Source organism: Clarias gariepinus, chromosome 16 (assembly GCF_024256425.1).
Source record: "Clarias gariepinus isolate MV-2021 ecotype Netherlands chromosome 16, CGAR_prim_01v2, whole genome shotgun sequence".
NCBI classification, from domain to species: domain Eukaryota; kingdom Metazoa; phylum Chordata; class Actinopteri; order Siluriformes; family Clariidae; genus Clarias; species Clarias gariepinus.
The window spans coordinates 27431080-27457041 of record NC_071115.1 but is presented as its reverse complement, the minus strand read 5'-3'; the positions used below and the strand labels follow the sequence as shown (position 1 = coordinate 27457041).

The following is a 25962-nucleotide window of genomic DNA, read 5'->3' as shown; positions in this document are numbered from 1 at the left end:
ATAACCTTTTTTTAGTGTTTTATTTGTTTAAATGCAAATTTGTTTTCTATTTACTATATATTGTTTTTTAGAAAAAAAAATATAGTGGAAAAAGAAATGATGCTTTTATTAATTTAAAACACTAGAACAGAACCATTGTTCTTGAATATGATTGCTTCAAATTTCTGCTACTGTGGATGTCAATATATATATTATATATAATATACAGCTGTGTCCTCGCCAGAGAGTTTCAGAAACACCATTATGCTGGAATTATCTCTGATGATTTCTATGCTGTCTTCAAAAGATTTACTATAAACAGTTGAATAGATATGGCCTGTGCACACCGGGGGTGTGTTCACCTGTTGTCTAATCCTGTGTATGCTGTAGTCTTTAAACCCAAATTCATATCTTCTGCAAGAAAGACAGTGATTCTAGTTTATTTGGCATGGTTAGGTTACAACTGCAGAATACATTAAGATGGAAAGCAATGGCATTGGATTGACATTGACTGGTGATTGAATATTTATTTCAATAAATGTGCATCAGAGTCAGTGCTAATGTTTTTGTACTTCCTTCCCATCTGTTTGTGTCACTGTCTATTCGGGCACAGTAATAGACAGCTGTGTCTTCTACAATCAGGCCAGACAACTTGAGATATGAAATGCCTTTACTGTTATCCTTTGTTATTTCAATTCTTCCTTCAAGACTTTTGATGTAGCGTGTCTGGCCATTATCAGTCCTGATGCGCCCGATCCACTGTAAGGGTTTTCCACGAGGTTGTCGTATCCAGCTCATACTATAATCTCCAAAATTATATCCTACAGCCTTACAAGAGAGGCTGAGAGTTCCACTAGGATTACTCAGTACTGCATGACTTGGAATAGACTCCAAACTCTGCCCATTTACAGCTAATGGAGAGAGGGTGTAAACACATTTAAACATCAACATAAAAACTGTACAATTAATTAAGATATCATAATTACTGTATTAGAACTCACTGGAGACACACAGACTGATTAGTAGCAGGAGAAAGCAGAGTGGGAGCTTCATGTTGAGAGACGAGACTCGACCACTCCACACATCTCAACTGCACATAAATACTGTAAGGATACAAATTTGCATCATGACATCATACTCATGGGGGACAAAGTCATTTTCTCAGAATTAAAGGCATTATAACATACATCTCATAGGGCAATAGATATAATTTAAATGTTTTAAAATGTTACTAATAATTAGATCCATGTTGTTAGAACAATAACTCATGTTTTTGTTGTCACACTAATTAACAAATACAAAATTATGCAGTCTAATTTGTAGCAATTTAATTCAATTAGAGGTTGAACTACACAGGTTAAAAATTAAGACTGAATTAATTATATAACTACAGTATATACATATAAATGTGGATATTTGAATATTAAATTGAATATTTCACTAAAATAAATTAAGCTTTGTAATATATATAATTTCTTTATATATACTATTATGATATGTGTGTGTGTGTGTGTGGGGGGGGGGGGGGTTGTGTCTTGTTTTGTTTTGTTTACTTCCACCTACTCAAAATGCCCATCCATTGTTACCCAAGGTTTTACCAACACTTGTTACCAACACACGCTTGTACTAGAGCTGATTCGCCTCAAGTCTCCTTGTGTTTCTCCAAATGATTACAAGACACGTGTTAATAATACCTGTACACCATACACCTTTATTTCTAAATGACACATCATCCGTGAAAAAATTTAATAATTGAGCGAAATAATACACATCAGTCCTGTTAATGTTAATGTGTTGCTGGACATCTGAAAAATCTCTGGAAATCTAATACCTGATTTTAAGTTTCTTACTGTAGCCAGCGCCATCACCTATATATATATATATATATATATATATATATATATATATATATATATATATATATCCACTCCAGAGTTCTTCCTGCAGGGTGTCATATCCACTGTCATATCCACTGTGTCATTTCCACTGTGTCATATCCACTGTGCTGCCGCCATCAGTTACTGAATATCCAGTCAGAGTCAGTGACTGACCAGGGGTTAATACCATGGCTTCAGAATGGATCAGCTCAACACAGTGAACACCTATTAATAGGTTTTTTATTTTGTCATTTAATCAAAAAAGCCATACACAAACCTGTATCATATTTGAATTGTAAACCACTTACAGTGTACAGCTGCCAGCAGCAGAAGTAGGGATTTAGAGATCAAGGTGTGTGTAAGTTAATAAGTTCTTGGTCTTCATTGCTTATCACTGGAGCTGCAGTACCAGTTGATCATTTCCAGTGCTTGTCCTGATGCCTTTTTGCATTTTTTCTTTTATCCCAAAGGATTTCCAGTTTCTTTTGTTTAAACTAACCAAATAAAAAGAAGAATGCACACTGTTATTATCCAATTATCATCAGCAATCATCCTAGAGCCTTTTTTATTTTCTTCTAACTTCACCATGTGAGTGATTTCAGCTTAGCCTTAAATTATGTAAGTAATCAAACAAGTCTCTGTGAATTCAGTTTCTGTGAACTCTGAGTTTCAGTTTTCTGCTGAGGGAATATTTACAGCTCATAAGGAAGTGCTTGTGTACGTTTTTGTACAGCTCTGGAGTCTGTTGTGTCATTGTGACTCTCGTGCACAGTAATGAACAGCCGTGTCTTCAGTTTTCAGACTCTTTACTTCTAGATACACCATGTTTTTATTGGTGTCTTTAGTGATGGAGAACTGTCCCTGCAGAGACTGAGCGAATATAGTGCCAGTGCCACCATCAATGCGCCCGATCCACTCCAGTCCTTGTTCTGGTTTTTGACGAATCCAGTACAACCAGCTGAGTGAGAGTCCAGACACGGTGCAGGACAGAGTGACTGACTCTCCAGGTCTCTTCACCACAGAAGCAGAGGAGGTCAGGGACTGTCCATAAGAATCTGTAAAAGAGATTATGAATAAATGTTGTAATGATGAGAGACAAACAATGAGAGAATATTTCAGTTTTCTGGTGAAGATCATATGAAAAGCTTTCATACTGTACTTACATGAAATTAGCACAAAGGCAATACTGTATCCTAATAACATTCTCAAACAAGAAGATTGTCTCCGCACAGAATTATGTGTATGGGAGTGTTATGTATTACAGAGCTCAATGGAAACTAGAAGAGACAAGAATATGCTGTTTATATCTGACTCTATTTGAATAGGGCGTGTCCATGAGCGCTATAGATGTATTAAATCCACAAACACAAGCTGAGTCTGTACTAAGTGATGTGGGTGTAATTGATCATTAGCTTTATAGTTGATAAAAAAAATTATACAAACGTGACCTTAAATTTAATCAACTCATATTGTTTCAGCAGAACTTCCAAATCTAATGGAACAACGATTGGGCTACATTTTAAGAAATGGTTACATTTTTATTTAATTTATTTTCCTTTTAAAATATAGGAATTTTATCTTATCATTAGGCGAAAAACAAATAATAAAAATTGTAGGTATGAACATTTTATTGTTGCATGAGGTTAATTGGGTGTTTTGGTAAAGGAAAAAGTGTTTACATTATAATCTAGTACTTGTTGGGTTGGTTTCATTCACAATCAACTGTGTAGGCAAGTTCTTAAAGGTTTCTTATATAATAATAACTTTATAAAATCAAAGTCCTTCCATGTTGTGTTTAGCCCCATTATTCTGACACTCTATAATGATTAGTTCTTGCAAGCCTGTCTTTATTACATACTTCTAGTTATTTTCTAGTGTGTTCATGTAATACATTATTAAAACATCTGAATTTTTTTATATATTAAAATATAAATTTGAATAGAAATCTATAATCCAATACATTTTCCTTCAGATAAGGAGTGTATCTATGCAAATGTCCTTTTCCGTGATACAGTACACAGTATACTGTATATAAGCAATGAAAACCAAGCACGTTTAATTTCAACACACACTATGATCTTTACATCCCTACTGCTGCTGGCAGCCACGGACTGTACGGGTTTTAATTATATAATACACTTTTCGCTCCTTGGTTTGCAACATTTATATGTGTATGGGCCAGGTGTAGCTCAGTGGTTAAGGCATTGGACTACAGTTCGGAAGATCCCAGGTTCAAACCCCACAACTACCAAGTTGGCCCTTAACCCTCAAATGTATAATGAGATAAAAATGTAAGTCGCTCTGAAGCGTCTGTCAAATGTCAATCTGGCTAAGCATGTCTAACATGCACATAGCTACACTTACGTTATAGCTTAACACAATACTAGGGGTCCGTTCTTCGTACGTCGCTAACTCAGTTAGCTGAATTTGATTGTTGTGGATTTGTCCTGATCTTGGATTGTTTCATTCTTCGATGCGCTTTTTGCATTTGTTGTCATAGCAACATATCCGTAAGCTTGAACCTGCTCGGGCGCAGGTTTATTTCATGTAAACAGGATTTAGCCTGCGCTCCTGGCGGGTTATGATTGGTTGAAATGGCGAGGTCACATCTGATTGGTTAAAGAGCACGACTGACCTGGACTGACTCACGTGGGAGAAGAAAGTATATGCCCCCCTGCCATGGACAACACACACACACACATAATCGCTATCAAATATTATATATGACCATAAATGCATAGGTTTATTGTTATCAAATATGATATTACTTTTATAATAAACCCAGGCACGAGACAGCCGTCAAGACCATTAATACAAATTATTGGATAATGTTCATTTTGTAACACATTTATTTTTTAGGGGTTTGTCATAAAAATATGCAAATAAATATTTATATAATAAAAATAAATATTTTATAATGCTAAATTGAACAAAACTAATTTTAATATAAAATAAACACTATAAAAGTATACATGTATTTGAAAAAAATATTAATATTTCAATTTTTTCATATAGCCTACAACATTTATTTTCATATTGCTAATTTAATTTTATTGTCTTTTGTAATTTGTAAACCATTAACCTATGAATTTAAGTTCTAATATAATATTTGATAACGATTATGTAGGGGGGTCAATCCATGGCGGGGGGCATTTTAGCGCATAACACGTGTTACAAAAAAAAGTTGAGCCGCTCTTTTTCCATTTCGTCAACCAATCAAGAGGTTGTGATCAGTGTTTCTACTGTCGATGCATATCGCCTTTTAAACCAACGCACGAATGCGCAATAATCCTAGACAACTCAGTCCAGCTATACTAATCATCAACAACAGGTGTGGCTCGAAGAACCGAATTAGCCGGATCATAATTAGCACGATGATCTCATTTTAGATGTGTCAGTTTATCTCGGATGTGTCAAGCGACGTACGAAAAACGGACCCTAGGGACTCGGGACACAGAAACACAGAGGCTAGGCTAGGGGACAATCAGAGGCTAGTCTAGGGGACACTCAGAGACTACTCCTATTTTCTAACTCACACGACACCGAATCAGCTTTACACACACATGAACACTATAGACTCACATATGAACACAATTAGCCTGGGGACATGCTTAGTAGTTATGGAATAACATGAACTACAAAATAACAATATAAAATAAACCAACATATAAACAAAGAAAAACAATACACAAAACAAAATGCCCACTTGACAGTACGGACAAACGTTCAATGCTCGACCCAGTTTGCCAGACTAATCAGCTCTTTATTGAAGATTTAACGACCTACCTAGGTTTAGGTGTGCTCCCACATCACCTGACCGAGGTGCCTTCTGGGAAACCGAGTCTGCAAAACAAAAACTACAAAGGGCAAAATGGTGCCCTCTAGTGGCGATTCCTTACAAAGGTGTTGATACTGATAGGATGCAAGTAATAAAAGGAACTAACTTGTATTGTTGAGGTTTCACAAGATTACATGTAACTATAAATAAAAAAAAGAAAAGATTTATGTTATGTCAGATTTATAAAAAATGTAGAAGAATTAAACACTGTAACAGAGCTGACATACTGTATGAGTTACCCCTGTAGGAGTGACCCTTCATGCAATCCAAGTTACTGTGTGAGAGTTCTGGGTACCTGAGTTTAACCACCATGACTGCAGGCTGAACCAGTTCAAAACATTTAATACCTGTGAACAACAACCACGCAATTATTCAGCTACATTCTGTCAAAAAAAGAAAATGCAAACACATGTCTGTATATCTTCAAATTGTCCACATTTTTACCTGATGTAGCTGTTAAAGGCAGAAGAAGAAATGTAAAGAACATGGTTTGAGTGAAACGTGGTCCCAAAACCTCACTTCTTCAGAGCACCACAAACATTTTATAGGAAGTTTGATTTTCATAACAGTGTTTAGACTTTCATAAAGGCCCAGATGACTTGTTACATGCTACACATCTACTGCTAATTAAAAAATATATATAATGTAACTATTTATAAAATATAAGAGTTACCTGTACCTACAGTACAGTATAAGAGTTAAAGAAATTCATCAAACAATGAGGATTATGCAGCCTGGTTTAATAGCACTGATATAATAGATCTGTAATTTCTTAGCTTTGTTACAATGTTTTAGTTAAAGCTTAGGCATTTTATTTAAATTAAAAAAAGAACATGCTCTCATATTTATTACACTCTCTCAGGCCTTTGAACCCCAACATGTTGAGTGGATGTTCTATGAATAGGGAAAGAGCGCCCCTCACTGGCCCTAAAGCTTATTGCAACAGAATAATACATTTCTAATGTGTGTGCAGGTGAAATACATAGTATATACATAGGTTTTTTATTTTTATTTTTTAATTTGAAAAAAAAGTAAAATAATTTGCACTACTGTTCGAATGTTAAAGCAGATTTTAAAAATCTTCTGTTAATCATATCTCCTCTGACTTAATACTGTATTGAATGTGGTAAAAAAAAAAATAGACATTGTGTACTGCATGTGTAATGGACTGGAAGGTCCATTAAGATGGAGGTAAAGAGGGTTACTGTGTAAGAAAATATTTTTTTATGTTTAATAATTTTTGATACTTAAGTTTTATAAAAGCCGTACACCTTCACTCAGTCACTCGTCTTCTCATCGGGATGGTGGTGTACAGTAATGATCTGCATTATACAAAGTGCAAACCTATTGGGTCATCAATTTGATTAAACGATGTCAGAGTAAATTTAGGAAGGAATATGGTGTCCCTGGTGTACTCTTAAAGAGTGAAATTTAGGGAAAACTGGAAACGATTGCATCATTGATCTTTCTCATGGCGGAGGTCGTCCAAAAATGCTTGAGCACACAGTCGGTCATGTGCAACTTCATCTGCAGCTGTCACCTACAAAATCAGACATCTCATACATGAGGTATTATTCAACAAGTCAGAGAGCAGCAATATTGCATGTGCATTGTGTTACCATCATTCAAAAGCTTAAAGCAATTGATATGGAGAATGTGTCTAAATGAAAACTATGATCACATCCAGCACCACATGTACAGTAATGCAATCAGTTACACATACATAAAAGTATGTGGTCTGTTTTTTAGTTTAGATTGCTTTATCATATTAAGAGTTAATACAGAATATTTGGAGCCTCTTCCCAGTAAATCATACTTTATATTTAAAACAATGTGTAAATGTTAAAATATTGACTTCATATATTGGAGGAATTGAATCAAGTGTTACATACTCATATTTATTACATAGTTATTTGTTGAGCTTTGCTGCTGCCTTAAGAACCTCATACTATGAGAAATGAGATACAGAATGAACACAGTGCAGGAAGCATTATGTAATAATATGTAATGTGTATTCCTACTGGTTATTAAATATTCAGTAAAATACAGATAGTATAAGATGCCCTAAACGAGTGTCACTACAGAGGGTTTTTGTACAGGGATGTTGGTGATCTGACTCACTGTGAGGTTGTTGAGCAGTAATACACAGCTGTGTCTTCAGTCTGCATGTTCTGTCCTCTTAATGTTACTGTGTTGCTGGATGTGTCTCTGGAAATCTTAAACCTGCTTTTAAGTTTGTCACTGTAGTTAGTGTCACCATCACTACATATACGTCCGATCCACTCCAGAGTTTTTCCTGTGCGTTGTCGTATCCAGTGTGTACAGTAGCTGCTTTTTGAATATCCAGATATTTTACAGGTCAGACTCAGTGACTGGCCAGGGGTTACTACTGAGGAGCCAGTCTGGATCAACTCAATACAGTGAACACCTGTTAAAGAAACCATATTTTTATGATGTAAAAACAAAGATCCCTATAAGTAATTAACTTTTTATTATACGTTAATTGTAAAACACTTACAGTGTATGGCTGCCAGAAGCAGCAGCAGCAGGGTTGTAGAGTTCATGGTGTGTGTTGAAGCAGAATAAGTAAAAGCTTTAAGCATTGCTTAAATATATAACAGGGAAGGACATTTGCATAGAGACACTCCTTACATTAGGAAACACTGGATTATTATAATAAAACTTCACCATCTCTCAAACAGTTCTAATGAGTAAAAATATATAAATAAATATATAAATATTTTTATTATTATAAATATTTTTTATTTATATATTTAATATTATTAAATATATAAATGCAGGTATTTTAGGCAATTTTATATTCAAAAGTTAAAAATATGCCAACAATGTAGATTGATTAAGAAAAGGAAATTGTATTTTAATTAATACATAGTTATATTTATACAGTATGTTATAAAATTTATTTTTTTATATGGTTATTTTATTTTAAAAACCTCACACCACAGAAGAATGTTTGCGCATTATAGTGCAATGTTTGTCCAGCTGTGAATTTTCTTTCATAACAATATTAATGATGTGACTATACATATTTTCCATAAGTTAAGGAAAGGACAGACACTTAGACAGTTTCTTTGTTTAACAGCTCTTCATTTGTTTTTAGTGAAAAGCAAAAATAAAACCAACAACAGAGATATTATCCATGTTAGCCAGGTTTATTAAAAGTAGACACAAGAATATGTTCTTGCAGTGTGTTTCATGTTAAAAACTTTTAGGTGAATCTACATCCTTCAAAAAGACAAATACATCCCTGGTATGTGAATTCAGCATATGATAAAAACAGCAGTTTTATGTTAAAGATTAAATTGTATGCTTTTACAATATCAGTGTTGAAGATGTGCTACTCCACCTGTTCCTCCAGTGGACAAATGGAGAAATAAAAGTCAGCAATGTTACAATAAATGTCTCATATGTTAAATTTCCTGCTGAGGGAATATTTACAGCTCATGAGGAAGTGCTTGTGTAATTTTTTGTACAGCTCAGGAGTGTTGTGTCAGTGCGACTTTCTTGCACAATAATAAACAATCGTGACCTCAGCTTTAGGTTTTAATAATTATAATATTTATCAGGCAGGACGACTCACTGTACACATCATATAAAAAAAAACGTCTTTAATTTAGATGAAATCAGTAAAAATAAAATACAAATATTCTAAAATCATGCATGTCAATGTGTGGTTGTTCTGCATGCTTTTATTGGTAGAACTGGTCCTGCAAGGTGCCAGTGTGAGTTCCTCTCTTAATGTAACGGAGATACAACACAAAACAGGTTGCTGTGAATGTAACTGTGTTTTATCTGAGCGTCGTGATGCTGGATACAGTCATAACAGAATGTGAAAGGGTAGATTACAAATAGCAGCATGGTTATATTCCTGTTTTATTAATTAATTAATTAATTAATTTATTTATTTATTTATTTATTTGAACACAAAATGCTTAAATAAATAGAAATATAAAAAGAAATATATGAATAATTACATAATTAATTAATTAATTAATTAATGTGTTTTACTAAAGAACAAAATACATAAATCATGTAACCTTATTTTATAGATGATAAACTTGAAATCATAAAGGTTGTCAGATGTTGATTGATTTTCTATTATTGCACCTTTTTCAATTAGTTTATTATAATATTTTATTCAATATAGTAATTATAGTAAAAATAGGCAGCATGGTGACTAAGTGGTTAGCACTACCTTGCACCTACAGATGATATTCAAGCGATATTCTAGTTTTACCGCTGCGCCAAACGGCGACAGCATTTGGGTTTGTGCGTCTCCTGGCTTTTACCGCTGAGTGACGCTATATATATATAAAATATATACATACTGACGCCTCATGCCTTAGTTCATTTTCTAAAGGATTAATGAGCCGCAGCTCCTATAGAGCTGCACGTACAGTAGTAGCAGATAAATTCAAGTAAAAAATTGTAGTTAAACATACATTGTACTAAAATTATAGTACAAATTTAGAATTTAAATCAGATTAAATTTTGAATTTAAGCAAAGTAAATGTTAACACAGTGAGCCTTTAGATTTTATCATGGGTAATAACACAATAACAATAATATTTCTAACATTTTGCAGGCTGTTTGGAGAAACCAAAGAATAAAGAATAAACTAGTTGTTTGGTCAAAGTAACCCAACCAGGTGTTTACAGAAACAATCCAGCATTTTTAGAGTGTATTTTTTGAATTATTCTAATGTTCTATTCTGAAAGTCTGTTTTTCCATTTTTTTCTATATTTAAAGTTTGATGTCTTTATATGTAACATTTATTTTATAATAACAATAAATCAAATTCAAATTCAAATTTTATTTGTCACATACACAGTCATACACAGTACGAAATGTAGTGAAATGCTTACACGACCGCCAGTGACCTTAAAAAGAGAATTAAAACTTATAAGTAATAAATATCAATAGAAGAAATATGATAAAAAATTTAAATAAAAATTTAACTAGAAAAAATAGAACCTGAAAAATAGAAATATATTGTATACATAGAACTATAATTTTGTGCAAGTATGCATAGAAAAAGTGACTTTGTGCAATGGTTATTAAAGTGACTTTGTGTAATGGTCCAGAATGTAAACGTGAACATGTAGTGTAGATGTGATGTGCGTGGAGTTGTCCATAGTGTCCATGGATGTATAAAGATTGATTGATTTATTTTGAGAATTGTGAAAATATTGTGTTAGTTTTGCCTAGTGGTGTGGTTGAGAGACCTTATTGCCTGCGGGAAGAAGCTCCTCCTCAGTCTCTCTGTGTTGGCCCTCAGGGAGCGGAATCGCTTCCCAGACCGCAACAGAGTAAACAGTCCATTGTTGGGATGGCTGAGGTCCTTCACGACCTTCCTGGCCTTGGTCCAGCACTGCTTGGTGTAGATTGAGTGCAGGTCAGGGAGCTCGATGCGGATGATGCGCTCAGCTGATCGCACCACCCTCTGTAGAGCTCGTCTGTCCTGCATGGTGCTGTTCCCGAACCAGGTCGTGATGTTTCCCGTCAGGATGCTCTCTATGGTGCAGGAGTAGAAATTCCCGAGCACCTTGGAGGGCAGTCTAAAGTCTCTCAAGCGTCTGAGGTGGTACAGACGCTGCCGGGCCTTTTTTACCACGGTGTTGATGTGACAGGACCATGTCAGGTCCTGCGTGATGTGAACACCGAGGTATCTGAAGCTGTCCACTCTCTCCACTGGGCTCCTGTTAATGATGGGGGTCTGGTAGTTCCTCTCCTGCTTTGTACTGAAGTCCACTATCAGCTCCTTTGTCTTGCTGACGTTCAGGAGGAGATTGTTTCTCTGGCACCAGTTCTCCAGATTCCCAACCTCCTCCAGGTAGGCCGTCTCATCGTTGTTGGTGATCAGGCCCACCACGACAGTGTCGTCAGCAAACTTGATGACGGTGGTGGAGTTGGTAGTGGCCACGCAGTCAGAGGTGTACAGAGAATACAGCAGGGGGCTCAGAACACAACCCTGGGGGGCTCCAGTACTGAGAGTGATGGAGGCTGAGACATGGCCGCCCATCCTTACTGCCTGTGGTCTGCCAGTCAGAAAATTGGAGATCCACTGACACATGGATGAGCTGAGTCCCAGGTGCTCCAGCTTGGTGGTGAGTGTGGAGGGAATTATGGTATTAAATGCAGAGCTGTAGTCGATGAAGAGCATTTTCACATAATTCCCCCTCCGAGTGTCCAGGTGAGTGAGAGATGTGTGGAGGAGATGTGAGATTGCATCGTCCGTGGAACGGTTTGGACGGTATGCAAACTGTAGTGGGTCCAGTGTGTCTGGTAGTGAAGAAATGATGAAGTCTCTGACCAGGCGTTCAAAGCACTTCATCACTACTGAAGTGAGGGCTACAGGGCGATAATCATTGAGGGAAGCAGGATAAGGTTTCTTTGGGACTGGAACAATAATGGACTCTTTGAAACATGTGGGGATCACCGACTGAGATAAAGAGATGTTGAATATCTCAGTGAACACAGGTGCTAGCTGGTCTGCGCAGGCTCTGAGAATGCGGCCTGAGATGCCATCTGGTCCTGCTGCTTTCCTGGTGTTCACTCTCTTGAAGGCTCTCCTCACGTCGTGCTCGGTGATGATGAACGCGCTTCCGGTGCTGGCAGTGACTTCCTGTCTGCAGCCATTAGCCCCGCTAGCATTAGCATTGCTAGCGTCTTTAGCTGCAGCCTCGAAGCGAGCAAAGAAGGTGTTCAGCTCATCTGCCAGAGTCACGTCTGCGTTTATCATACCGGATGTTGGTGCTTTATAATCCGTTATTGTTCTTAATCCCTGCCACAGGCTCCTAGAGTCACTCTGTTGGAGTTGTGACTCTAGTTTCCTCCCGTAGCGCTGCTTCGTCTCTTTCACCGCCTTCCGGACGCTGTATGACGCAGCCTTGTATGGTTCCATGTCCCCCGACGCGAGTCCCGTGTTGTAGGCAGATGGTTTTATCCACCCACGGCTTCTGGTTGGGAAACGTTTTAATAGTCTTTTTCTCCACGGTATCATCCGCTAGTTTCCCGATGAATCCCACAACCGCTTCCGTAAACACGCTGACGTCACCATCGGAGCTGTTTCTGAACATGTCCCAGTCTGCGTCATCGAGTGCATCCTGTAACGCGGCCACCGATTGGTCCGTCCAGCGCGCGACCTCCCTCTGAACCGGAACTTCCTGTTTCAGCCTTTGTTTGTATTTTGGCATGAGGAAGATGGCGGCGTGGTCGGATTTACCAAACAGAGGACGAGATTGTGCCTTGTAGCCGTCCTTGACTGTAGTGTAACAGTGGTCCAGTGTCCTTTCGCCCCTGGTGGGGCAGGTGATATGCTGATAAAAGTTTGGCGCTGCACGTTTGAGGTTGGCACTGTTAAAGTCCCCCGCCACAATAAGCGCAGCGTCCCGGTGTTGTGTTTGTTGCTGTGTGAGTGCCTCATGCAGCTCGCATAAGGCAGTGTCCGTGTCCGCTTGTGGTGGAATATAAACGGCGCTGATTATGACCGATGTAAACTCCCGAGGAAGGTAAAAAGGATGACACATGATGGACAGTAGTTCCAGATTTGGTGTGCAGGAGCGTGTGAGAGGAACAACGCTTGCGCTGTTGCACCAGCTGCTGTTCACCATTAAACACACGCCGCCTCCCCTTGACTTCCCCGAGTCCCGCGTCCTGTCCATGCGGTGAACCGAGAAGCCGGCTGGATGGCGTGGTCCGGCACCGCTGGGTTCAGCCATGTCTCGGTGAAGCAGAGGAGATTGCAGGCCCGAATGTCTCTCTGGAACTTTATCCTGGCCCTGAGGTCATCGAGCTTGTTTTCCAGTGACTGGACGTTGGCGAGCAGGATGCTAGGCAGAGGTGTGCGGTGTGCACGGGCTCTCAGCCTGTTCCTGACGCCGGCTCGTTTCCCTCGGGGCCGCCGCTTCGCGTCGCGTCCTTTGTTGTCCCTCAGGATCTCACTCGGCCAGCTCGGATCCGGAGTTAAAAACGTCGAATTGTGAGTACATTGTATACCAATAGAAACAAGAGTGTCTCTATCATAACTAATGTACTCCATGGTGGTAATTTGACTGGTTTTAAAACGGTAAAAACTAACTTAAAGAACAAAAACAAAGAAAATCTGGCCATCTTGTACATTCGATCCATCTTGTACATTGGGTACATAAACCCATACAAGCAGAGTCTATATAACAGTTAAATCTTTGTACAAATAAAATTTGTACAAATAAAATTGTTAGCTAGTGAACTTGATCATCTGTCTAAACAACATTTAATCAATTTTTTAACTCATTATTGTACAGTAAATTTAAATAGCTCTGGTTCTGATTTTTTATATTTGTTGTATAAAGTACCCGGATGTGGAAAATTACCATCACTAGTATTTCTTCAATACGACATATGACTTTTTTCTGACTTATGCTCAAATCATATTTGAGAACTGCCTCGAATGAAAATTTCACTTTGCCCCACCTGGCGGTCATTTTGTGAATGACGCGAAATGCGACTCATTTATTTTGGCCGTTGCCGTTTTGCCGCGACAGAGAGCGCGGCGGTAATAGACATCCCCTTGACTACCTACTTAATTTTGAGTGTCAAGGTAAAGGCTGAAAATATAAGGTTAAAAAAGGTTGAAAATATATATTTTCTTTTCATATTTTATTATTTATAAATTTGCTAAGATTTCAAACAAACTCCTTTCACATTGCTATTATGGGTTATTATTTGTAAAAAAAAATTGAGTAAAATAATGAATTAAATATATTTTGGCATAAGGCTTTAAGATAACAAAATGTGTGTCTTTTTAAACTAATGTATTGCTGCTGTTGGACATTTCTGATAAAATACATGAACACAGCTGTGGAGAAGTTTAGTGACAGTAAAGAAAAAATAAAAATAATAAACTTGGAATGTTATAAGAAGATAATTGCATAAATCTTATTATTATCCAAGCATTTTGTTACAGCATGTCATGAAGTGTTTTATTTCTCAACATTACCAATTTTATTTATTTGCATTTATTTATAGTAAGGTTTAATTTAGTAGAAGTAGAAGCAGAATAAGCCAAACATTTTAAATAAATAAAGAAGTCAACTGAGAAATCTCAAAGTGTGAAGTCAATGATACTGAATGGTGCTCACAAGAATGCACTGTTAAGTAATTTTTAACAATTTATTTGTTGAACTCTGCTGCCTCCTTGACTTGTTCCAAGTATCAGATGTCAAATTATGAGAACAAAATGTGTCCTAAATGAAGCACACTGCTGTGAACATGCTTAATTATTCCCAAATCTATTAATTGGAATTTCAACTGATTATTAAATATTCTGTACAATGAAGTAATTAATAATGGTTTAAAATAAAAAAGTCTTAAAAATTGTGTGTTTAAAGTTTAGCCTGATGTCACTATTAGTAGCTTTGAGTGGATGCTTGAACATGGGTCAGAGTTTTTGTAAGGGGAATCCACTGTTCTGTGTCACTGTGACTCTCTGGCGCAGTAATACACAGCTGTGTCTTCAGTTTGCAGATTCTGTCCTTGAATTGTTATTGTGTTAGTAGAAGTGTCTCTGGAGATGCTGAACTTATTTTTCAGTTTTTCACTGTAAGCTGTACCCCCACCACTAGTGATATATCCAATCCACTCCAGAGCTTTTCCTGCAGGTTGTCGAATCCAAAATGTAGTATAGCTTGTATATGAAACCTTACAGGGGATGGAGAGACTCTGGCCTGGCTGGACTGTCATGGCAGCAGGCTGAATCAGTTCCTCACTGTGCACATCTGTAGAGGAAATATTATGTGATATCTTACACAATATAATGTACAGTGCTCTGCACATTTGTATGTATTTATTATAAAAAAAATACCATATATCATATCATATCATATCATATCATATCATATCATATCATACAGTATATAAAGCACTCACAGGAAGCAGCTGCCAGCAGGAGCAATAGAGCTGCAGAGAACATAGTGTGTGTTGTTTGTCTTCTCTGGTCTCCTAAGTTTAATAGATTCCTTCACTTCAGATAAACTGGGTGATATCCAGCTCTGATGTCTGTATTTGAATACCTGATGATGATGGGAGGAGTTAGTATTTAAAACATATTTAAAGCATACAAGACATTTATTTTATAGAGGATATGCAGCTTTTTATAAAGGAATGGAAAACAATTTTGCTTGACAAATGTTTATTTTATATTAGGAACTCCACTACCAAAATAACATATATGGACTAATATTTTTTGAAGTTATACTGTACTGTATATATTACCATAATGTTCAGGCTATTTTCAGGCAAAAAATATTGTTTTCCAGATTTCAATGGCCTCCACATACATAGAGCATAGAGTGTGTGATGTATGAAATACATTATGTTATACTTAACCTGCTAAGTAATTGTTTGCATTAATTAATTGTTCAGAAAAATATTTTGTTATTAGACTGTAATTTTTTTTATATTGCTTTACTGTATCCATCACATGCACTTGCTAGATTGCAGCACTTTCTTTATGCTTGCTATTTATTATATTCACTATGCATGAAACAGTGACCATGAAGAAGAATTCAACTTTGTAAATCACAATGATCGTGGACACCTCCGCTTAGAAATGGATCTTGCACTTTAATCTCTACTCCCAGTACTGGAGCTGTGGTATCAGCTGATCCGTTCCAGCACTTTTCCTGATGTACGTCATTACGTCATATCAGAGGAGCTTGTGCATGAGGATTCAGTGATTTTACAACCGTGCTGTTCAAAGCTTGTGACTTTGATGTAAATCCCAGGTGAACATGCTTTAATTTTTATTAATCTCTCTCACTCTTTTAAATCTCAACATGCAGATAAAGATTGTGAATAAAGAAAAAGTGCCCCTCACAGGGCTTAAAGCTCATAGGAAATGATGTGGGTGCAGGTAAAAGTGATAAACAGTACAAGGCTTACGGTCACTATCTGACTGTCTGGACTAGTCATTTGGTTTGAATTTCTAGAAGAGTTTTTGTCTTCCAGAGCAACTAGTGGTGTATTTAAATAAACAGAAGGTCGATGTGTTAAATAAAGCTGCTATCTTAACTGATGAATTTGTTTTGACCCATAAGACTGTGTTTAACATGTCCATGTCACATACTGTACTCTTTCTTACACCAGTTGAAGTCACATAATACAGTGCTCAGCCTCGCTCTCTGGTTAGTTCTTCATCTAAAACCTGTGACTGTTATTATTGCCATGAACAAGATCACTTAATTGTCTCCTATCCTGTGTCACAACGCAAGGGTGCTCGTCAGCAAACCGCTAGTAAAAAGATAAATGTTGCAGAGCTGTTGGATAAGTCAGTTTCACAGTCCACTGACACATGTGTTTGAGTCTTTTTATATTTCCATTGCAGCGCACACACACACACACACACACTAACATGCTTATTTACACACTACGGACAATTTGGAAATGGCAAAAAGCATAATTTGCACGTCTTTGGACTGTGGGAGAAAATTACTGTGACAAAAATTTTTCTGAGACTGATTTTACGTCCTTAAATGTATGAAACATAAGGATATTATTGAAAGTGTGAGTTCTGACCAATGTACAGACAAAACCTTTCTTTTATTTATACAGAAAATATACTGCATATACAGAATAAACTGCTGATCTAAAGTGCGGTGACGGATTCAGTAATTCAAAGGGAAAGAAAAAAAAACATTTCAGGGCATGGTGTTATTTTTGCAGTGCTTATTGTGTCAGTGTGAGTCACGGGTGAAGTAATACAGAGCTGTGTCTTCAGTCTGCATGCTATGTACCCGTAAGAGCACAATGTTACTGTAAGTGTCTCAAAAGACAACAAACTTGTTATTTAAATCTTCTAAACAAGACTCCCATTACAATAAATGGTGTTGATCCATTCTCAAGCTTTTCCTGCAGGTTGTCGAATCCAAGCTGTTCCATAGTGGCTGCTGCTATCAGTGATAGAAGCTCCAGACACTTTACAGGTGATGGTTAAAGTCTCTCCTGGCTTTATAACCACTGAGTCTGGCTGGATGAGCTCAGTAGCACAGAACACATCTGTGAAAAGAGAAACAGAAAATGGTAAATTGTTTAAGGATCAGATGAACTAATAAAGTTTAAACACTCACAGGGGTCGAGAGCCAACAGCAGCAGTGGAGCTGAAGTGAACATGTTTGTGCTGAAGGAGGACTAATGAGAACCGCTTCCTCTCAGATAAACATGGTAATAATATTACAGAAAGAGATTAAGATTTGCGTAAATATTACAGAGTAGCTGTGTTCTGTGAATCACAGTCATGTGACATTTCTCTACTTAGCATCAGCGTAATGTGTGTAATAAATTAATTGTGCTGTTATTACCAACACTGTTTTGTGTTAAGTAAGTAAATATAAATAAAGAATGTAATTATTTATTTGAATATTAATTGAGTAAATTTTAATATAAACAATAGAGGCTTTTTTTAAGTTTACTCAACTTTTAGAGGAAATTGCTGGCCAAGCTAAATATTTCACATTGCTGTTTAGTTGACACATTGTGTACCCGGTTCAAAATCTTAAGTTGACTCAACTTGTAATTTAAATATTTCAGTCAGATCAATTTTATTATTGGCTGTAGTCTCCATAAATTATATTTCCCTGGGGTTGACTTAGCCCAACTTTTCATCTTCTCAAAAAAGAGAAGTCTTTTTTGTTTTCTGTAGTAGCCCATTGATGTAGTTGGTTCAAGTGTTTTGTTTTTATATATAAAAACAAGTTGGCCTACCAATACCCTTTGGCCTAACAATTAAAACACACAAACATTGGTTAAAAAAAAAAAAAATAAAATCTTCCAAAACTAGCCCCGGTTAAAACAGTGATCTGCATAAAACAAGAAAATGCAGGTTCTATTTTGCTTAAAGGTCAATTAAATACCTGGAGACCACCAGATGCTTATCAGTATTTTACGGATTCTTTTATATTACAATATCCTAACCTTTAAAAAAAAAAAAAAAAGAAGAAAAAAAAAAACTGGCGAAGATAAATATTTCTTTTCCAAAAAAAAGAGTCTATGCCAATAAGAGTTTGTTTCTCAGCATGTGAATCTGAAGGAAGTGTGTCTCTTCAATTCTAAAAGAGATTGATTGGATGGCTTCACAGATGTACATCCAGCCCTTTTGGAATTAAATATTCAGAGCAGAGACCTGATCAAACATCACTCCTAAATCTGTTGTATAGTCAACAAGGCCCTCAAGAACTACTGTCCCCTCCAACACCACAGCAACTTCATCAGCTTGTTCACGCTCCTCCAGTAGCTCCAAAAGGCCATCCGTCACTCCATATCTAATTATGATTAAAATAAAAGATATTAATAAATCTATATACCACCAGAGAGTGTAAAAGACTGTTTCTGGAATTCTAATGAAGGGTCAAAGTTACGTATTACTTCATATTCAATTTTATATTTTTATGTATTACTTTGTCATTCTCAGGAGTAGCTGTGTGGTGTGATGTTTTAAAATAACCGGGTATCTAATCATTTCGCTTTTCATACAGACAAGTTAACTGATGTAACACACATAGATGAGCATCGGCAACTCTAAGGCCATACTAATCCGGACATTTTCATGACCCTTAACTTAAGTACTGGAATGTTGCTTATCTGTTATTTAATGTTTTTTTTTTGGAACTTTCGTTACCTAAGCGCTTGCGTGGCCGTGTGTGCTGGGGTGGAGCGGGACGGTGTTGCTGGGCAAAAGTCAGGGAAAAGTGCGGAGAAAAAGATAGATACGGTTATGAGTGATTAGCTAATTGCTGTACATTGCGGTAACATTAGGTCTAACGTTGGTTAAGGTCACTTCAGTAATGTCAGTGTGCCTCAGTATAACGATAAGTGGAAACACACCAGCCTCACGTATATAACGCTCACTGTCTATAAGCTGACTGAAACTTATTTCAGTTAAAATAGAAAAAAAAAAAAAAAAAACACTTACTCAGAATAAAGAGTCTACCAAACGGCCATCTTCACCCCTTCAGTGCAGATTGATAGCATCAGTCCGATAGGGGGGAGGGGACTGATTGCATTTCAATGAAGGTAAATTTCTGGTTAAAATTTTTTTTTTTTTTAGTTTATTCAGTCTTTGTCTACAAAGATGTTAGGAACATAATGTTAACTGTTGTCTCAATAAATACCACCGTAAGAAGTTGGGCCCAAAATACAATATTAATCCATTCAACATTTATCTAGTTGGATTTTTTTACAGTGCACTTGTGTTTGTACAAAACCCTCCATTTAGCCTTTTATAACTGTCACCTTTGTTTTGTAAAGACAAGACCACATTATGTTTGACATTTTGATCTTTACATTTATCTTAATAATCAATAATATCCACAGTTTGCAATCACTTTTAGAATAAAGATGTAAATACTTATATACTGAGATGGTGTTGTTTATAAAAAAAAAAGGTTCAGTTTCCTGCTGAGGGAATATTTACAGCTCATGAGGAAGTGTTTGTGTAAGTTTTTGTACAGGTCTGGGGTCTGTTGTGTCATTGTGTCTAATGCGCAGTAATAAACAGCCGTGTCTTCAGCTTTCAGACTCTTCACTTCTAGGTACAGCATGTTTTTATTGGTGTCTTTAGTGATGGAGAACTGGCCCTGCAGAGACTGAGCAAATCCAGTGCTAGTGCCGCTATCAATGTATCCGATCCACTCCAGTCCTTGTCCTGGTTTCTGACGGACCCAGCTGTAATAGTTGCTCATTGAGATTCCGGAGACAGTACAGGACAGAGTGACTGACTCTCCAGGTCTCTTCACCACTGAAGGGGAGGAAGTCAGGGACTGTCCATAAGAATCTGGAAAGTAAGAGTAGATCTAGTTAATGTAATGTAATGTTTATCATGTCAGAATGGATGGTTTTCCCATTAATCATCTTAGGAAAAAGAACAAACTTACATGAAACGAGTACAAATAAAATACAATATCCTAAAATCATCCTTCTCTGAGTTCTGCTTTAACCAGATGTAAAGTGTATGTGAGTGTTATCTATCACAGAGCTCACTGGAAACTAGAACAGCCAAGAACATGCTGTTTATACCCGACTCTATTTGAATAGGGAGTGTCCATGTGCATTATGGATGTATTACATTCACAATCACAAGCTGCTGAGTGTATAAATAGGGTCTGCGTTTATAAACTGTAACATCTAACAATTTAACTTTTTTTTAAATTAGTTAATAAGCAGCAGGGTATAATCAGACAATGGATTAGTTCTCTGTTAAATCAGATTCTCTATAATAAAAAGCTTTATCTAATGTTCAAAACAACATAAATAATATGCTAATAAAAAGTCTGTATAACTTAGACACTGAGCCAAAACAGTTAGAAAATAGAATGCTACAGCTGAACACTAAACAGGTGAACATGGTTTTATTTTATATATGAAAAATGGAAGTCTGCTTATATTTTTTTAAGCACATCTTTTACAGTACTGTATATGTTTACACACGTCTGAATTAATATGCTAGGTGTGTTATTGCTGTTATTTATAGGATGATTGTAGTTTTGAAATATAATAATTATCTTTTTTTTTGTTTTAATTGTTTTTGTCTTAATTGTTGTCATAAAAAAAGGAAAAAAAAAAAACTAAATAAATCAGGCATTGCATGTCATTAGTAGTGAGCTACTGCCCCCTATTGGTGCAAAAAACATTTACACATTTACACCTTGTTTCTTCTCTGCAGATGTGTTTTGTACTGAGCTGAGATTTTGCATTATTGATACCAACAACTACTTTATCTAGCTCAGATTCAACAACCTTAATTGATTAAATGTATATTCACCCATGGAGAACAAATTATTTTATTATCCAATATTTATTATGTTAATGTCCTTTAATATTTTGGAAACAGAGTGGTGTTAGCCCTGTGGATGTCCCTGTGGACAGGTGTGGTGCAGAGAGATGAAAATGAGCAGGGATGTTTTTGTACCGGGCTCCAATGAGCAGCCATTCCAGTGCTTTCCCAACAGGTTGCCATGTCCATTCAACACAATACAATGCAGTACCTTGACTCTGAGGTCTTACAAGAAATAGAGAACGATGCTCCAGGCTCCACAAGCGCAGAGGCTGACTGAGTGAGCTTCACACCACCAGCACCACCTGTGAATAACAATCAACAAGGGGACATCACCAAAGACACCAAAAGTCTTTGAGTCATCATAAAGACTTATAGAATGCATCTGTTAGCAGCAGCACCACTGATAAGTGCATTACTATTTTAAATAAAACTGTGAATTGTTTAGCTGCTCTCTTACATTTTAGGCATTTGGGAGACGCTCTTATCCAGAGCGACATACATTTTTATCTCGTTATACATCTGAGCAGTTGAGGGTTAAGGGCATTGCTCAAGAGCCCAACAGTGGCAACTTTGTGGTTGTGGGGTTTGAACCTGAAATTTTCTGAACCGTAGTCCAATGCCTTAACCACTGAGCTACCCTCTTCAACAGTGGCAGATCAGTAAAGTATTTTGACCAGGTGGCACGGGACGACGGCCTACAGGGAGGTGTATATATACAGTTCCATTAAAAAGTATTTCTGTAACGGTACGCCAAGTCACGCCCTCTGCTCAAGCCAGGTCATGATCTCCAGCGACTCCTTTCCACACTCCATTCCGTTGCTTCCATTTTGCCGCCTCATTCATTCATGCTCGAGCACACCTGCGCCTCATCTCATTCATCACTCGCACTCTATATAATTCTTTCTCAGACAGCGAACTCTTGCCGAATTATTGCGTGCTCCAAGCCAAGTGTTTTGTGTCGTGTTTTACTAAAACATACTTTTTTGCCTTTCACGTTGTTGACCTTTTTCTCCCCTAGTTACGCCTTTGCTTCACGATTTGGAATTGTTTGCGTCGTTGACTGATAACCCGGCTCTGAACATTTGCTTTCCCTTTCGACTGCGACTCTGTCTAAACCCATAGGATCACTGCAGCTCTGATTTCGCTCAGCTGCTGCTGCTCTCCCTCTACCGGCGCGCCGGATTCAGTACGCGCGCAGCGGACTTCTCTCCACACAGCCGCGCTCACTCTGCTGCAGCTTTTGTCCAGCCTGCGCGTTCTCAGCAGCGCGCGCTCTGCTGGCCACCGCGCACGCTCTGTGCCACTCGCTCCTTTACTCCTTTCTACAGCCCCTGCTCAGCCACGCCACAGCTCACTTCAAAGTAATGTTTTTTTTTTTATTTTAATCTCCTCCTTTTGACTTTCATTTTCTGCGTTAAATTAGTGGTATTTAAATAAGGTAACTTTCCTTTTGATTATAATTAATCTGTTTTGACCTTGACATTGTGCATTAAAATCAGTTATATTGAACATTTTCTGTTGTGTCTGCTTTTGGGTCCTCCGAGCCTGCCTCACACAGACCACCCCTGACAGAATAATTCGGCCAGAATGGACCCAGCAGACCTAGGACAGCTCAGAGCCGCCTTGGAGGCCCAGGGCACCCTCCTCGGCACACACCAAGGGGAGATTCAGCAGGTCAACCAGAGCCTTAAGCTAATGGCAGACACTGTCACTGCACTGACCTCTCAGATCGAACGGCTTCAGGTCACACCACCTCCAGTTCAATCTTCACCACCACCTATCCGAGAGCCTCGTCTGCCACCTCCTCAGTCCTACAGCGGAGAGCCTGGCACCTGCCGATCTTTCCTTTCCCAATGCTCATTGTCTCTCGAATTACAAGCCTCAACATTCCCTACTGAACGTTCCAAGATCGCTTATGTCATCACCCTCCTCTCTGGAAGGGCCCGTGAATGGGGAACGGCCCTTTGGGACGCCGATGATCCTCGTTGCACCAATTACCAAGCGTTTACTCAGGAGATGAAGAGAGTCTTTGATCGTTCACTTTCGGGCCGAGAAGCAGCAGGGCAGATGTTGAGACTCCGCCAAGGTACACGTTCAGCTTATGATTATGCCATTGAGTTCCGCACTCTGGCGGCCTCGTGTGGATGGAACGACTGTGCCATGTATGATGTGTTTTTTCACGGGCTGAGTGAGGCTGTCAAGGATGAGTTGATCTCTCGGGAGCACCCTGCGAACCTAGAGGAACTCATGGATTTAGCCGGCCGCGTCGACGCACGCCTCCGACTTAGGCGCCGTGAGAACACACAACCTCTAAGAGTCAGACCAACCACCCCTCCACAAACTACCGATCCTCCAGCGGAGCCTATGCAGGTTGACCGGACCCGCGTCTCTCCTGAGGAGCGCCAACGTCGGCGGGAGAAAGAAGCCTGCTTCTACTGCGGTCAAGTAGGTCATTTCCGTCTCCAGTGCCCATTAAAAGGATAGGCCCCCCAATGAAACTGGGAGTCTTGGAGGGCCACTCTCAAGAGAACCTCTCAGGTAAACGCTCCTTACTCCCTGTCATGATCGTCTGGAACAACTAAGCTCAACCACTTAAGGCCCTCATTGACTCTGGATCCGACCAAGACCTGATCTGTGCTGTCACTGCAAGGGAGCTGGGAATCCCTTTTCTGCCCCTTGACAACCCCCTGTCTGTCCAGGCCCTTGACGGCAGCTCTCTATCTCCCATCACTCATCGCACCCCCCCTGTCGCTCTTAGAACCTCAGGTAACCATGTAGAGACTATCTCTTTTTTTATTATGAAGAGCTCTCATGCCCCAGTCGTCCTTGGGAATCCATGGCTGGTCAGACATAACCCCAACATTGATTGGGCCAAGAATACTATTCTCGATTGGAGCCCTGCCTGTCTGTCTTCATGCCTTCAATCTGCTAGGGCTCATTCACCACCCTGTGTTGTTGTTGATGAAGTTTTAGATCTGTCCAATGTCCCGCCTGAGTACCATGACCTCCGGCAGGTGTTTAGCAAGTCACGCGCCCTCTCTCTACCACCCCACAGACCCTACGACTGCTCCATTGATCTGCTCCCAGGTACAACCCCCCCGAGAGGCCGCTTGTATTCCCTTTCGGCCCCGGAGAGAGAAGCCATGGATAAATACATCACTGAATCACTGGCAGCAGGGATCATCCGACCCTCATCCTCGCCGGCCGGAGCAGGTTTCTTTTTTGTGGATAAAAAGGACAAGTCCCTTCGCCCCTGTATCGATTACCGTGGCCTAAATGCAATCACTGTCAAGAATCGCTATCCCCTTCCCCTCATGTCATCCGCGTTTGAATTGCTGCAAGGAGCTAGTATATTCACCAAACTGGACTTGCGAAATGCATACCACCTGGTAAGGATAAGGGAGGGGGACGAATGGAAGACCGCATTTAATACACCCACAGGCCACTACGAGTACCTAGTGGTCCCCTTCGGGCTGACCAACGCCCCTGCTGTTTTTCAAGCCCTGGTGAATGACGTCCTAAGAGACTTCCTTAATATCTCTGTTTTTGTTTACCTAGACGACATTTTGATTTTTTCTCGTTCCCTGAAGGAACACAAGCTGCACGTCAGACAGGTCTTGCAAAGACTCCTCGAGAATAAACTTTTTGTTAAAGCCGAGAAGTGTGAATTCCACCGAGAGTCTGTGTCATTTCTTGGTTTTATTATTGCCCCTTCCAGCCTACAGATGGAGCCTTCAAAGTTAACTGCAGTTACCAACTGGCCCATACCCACCACTAGACGAGAGCTCCAGCGATTCTTGGGGTTTGCCAATTTTTATAGGCGCTTCATTAGGGACTACAGCTCAGTGGCAGCACCTCTCACCATGCTAACCTCCACCAAGGTTCCCTTTCTCTGGAACATGCAGGCTGAAGAGGCATTTACCAAACTAAAGCTTAGGTTCACATCCGCACCCATTCTGATTATCCCGGACCCGTCCCTCCAGTTCGTGGTGGAGGTGGATGCCTCAGAGTCAGGAGTTGGGGCCGTCTTGTCTCAAAGGTCACTCAAGGACAAGAAGTTACACCCTTGCTCCTTCTTCTCCCGTCGTCTCTCCTCTGCGGAAAGAAACTATGACATAGGAGATCGGGAACTGTTGGCGGTCAAACTCGCCCTAGAGGAGTGGAGACACTGGTTGGAGGGAACTACCTCTCCATTCTTGGTCTGGACCGACCACAAAAACTTGGAGTACCTCAGATCAGCCAGGAGACTCAATGCCCGTCAGGCCAGGTGGAGCCTATTTTTCTCCCGTTTTGATTTCACGCTCTCGTATCGCCCAGGCTCCAAAAATGGAAAACCTGACGCCCTATCCCGACAGTTCTCCGCCCCCCACGAACCAGTGCTGGCAGAGACAATCTTGCCCCCTCGTTGCCTTGTGGCGGCCGCACTCCTGGATATC

At 38.9% G+C, this 25962-nt stretch overlaps 1 gene segment (V, D, J or C); it reads right to left on the bottom strand.

Moving 5' to 3' along the window:
- Positions 1–2606: 2606 nt before the first annotated feature.
- Positions 2607–3120, bottom strand: LOC128544711 (Ig heavy chain V region 6.96-like). The segment is given in 2 exon segments: positions 2607–2911; positions 3020–3120. Coding segments are annotated over 2 exon segments (345 nt in total).
- Between the last annotated feature and the right edge of the window lie 22842 nt (positions 3121–25962).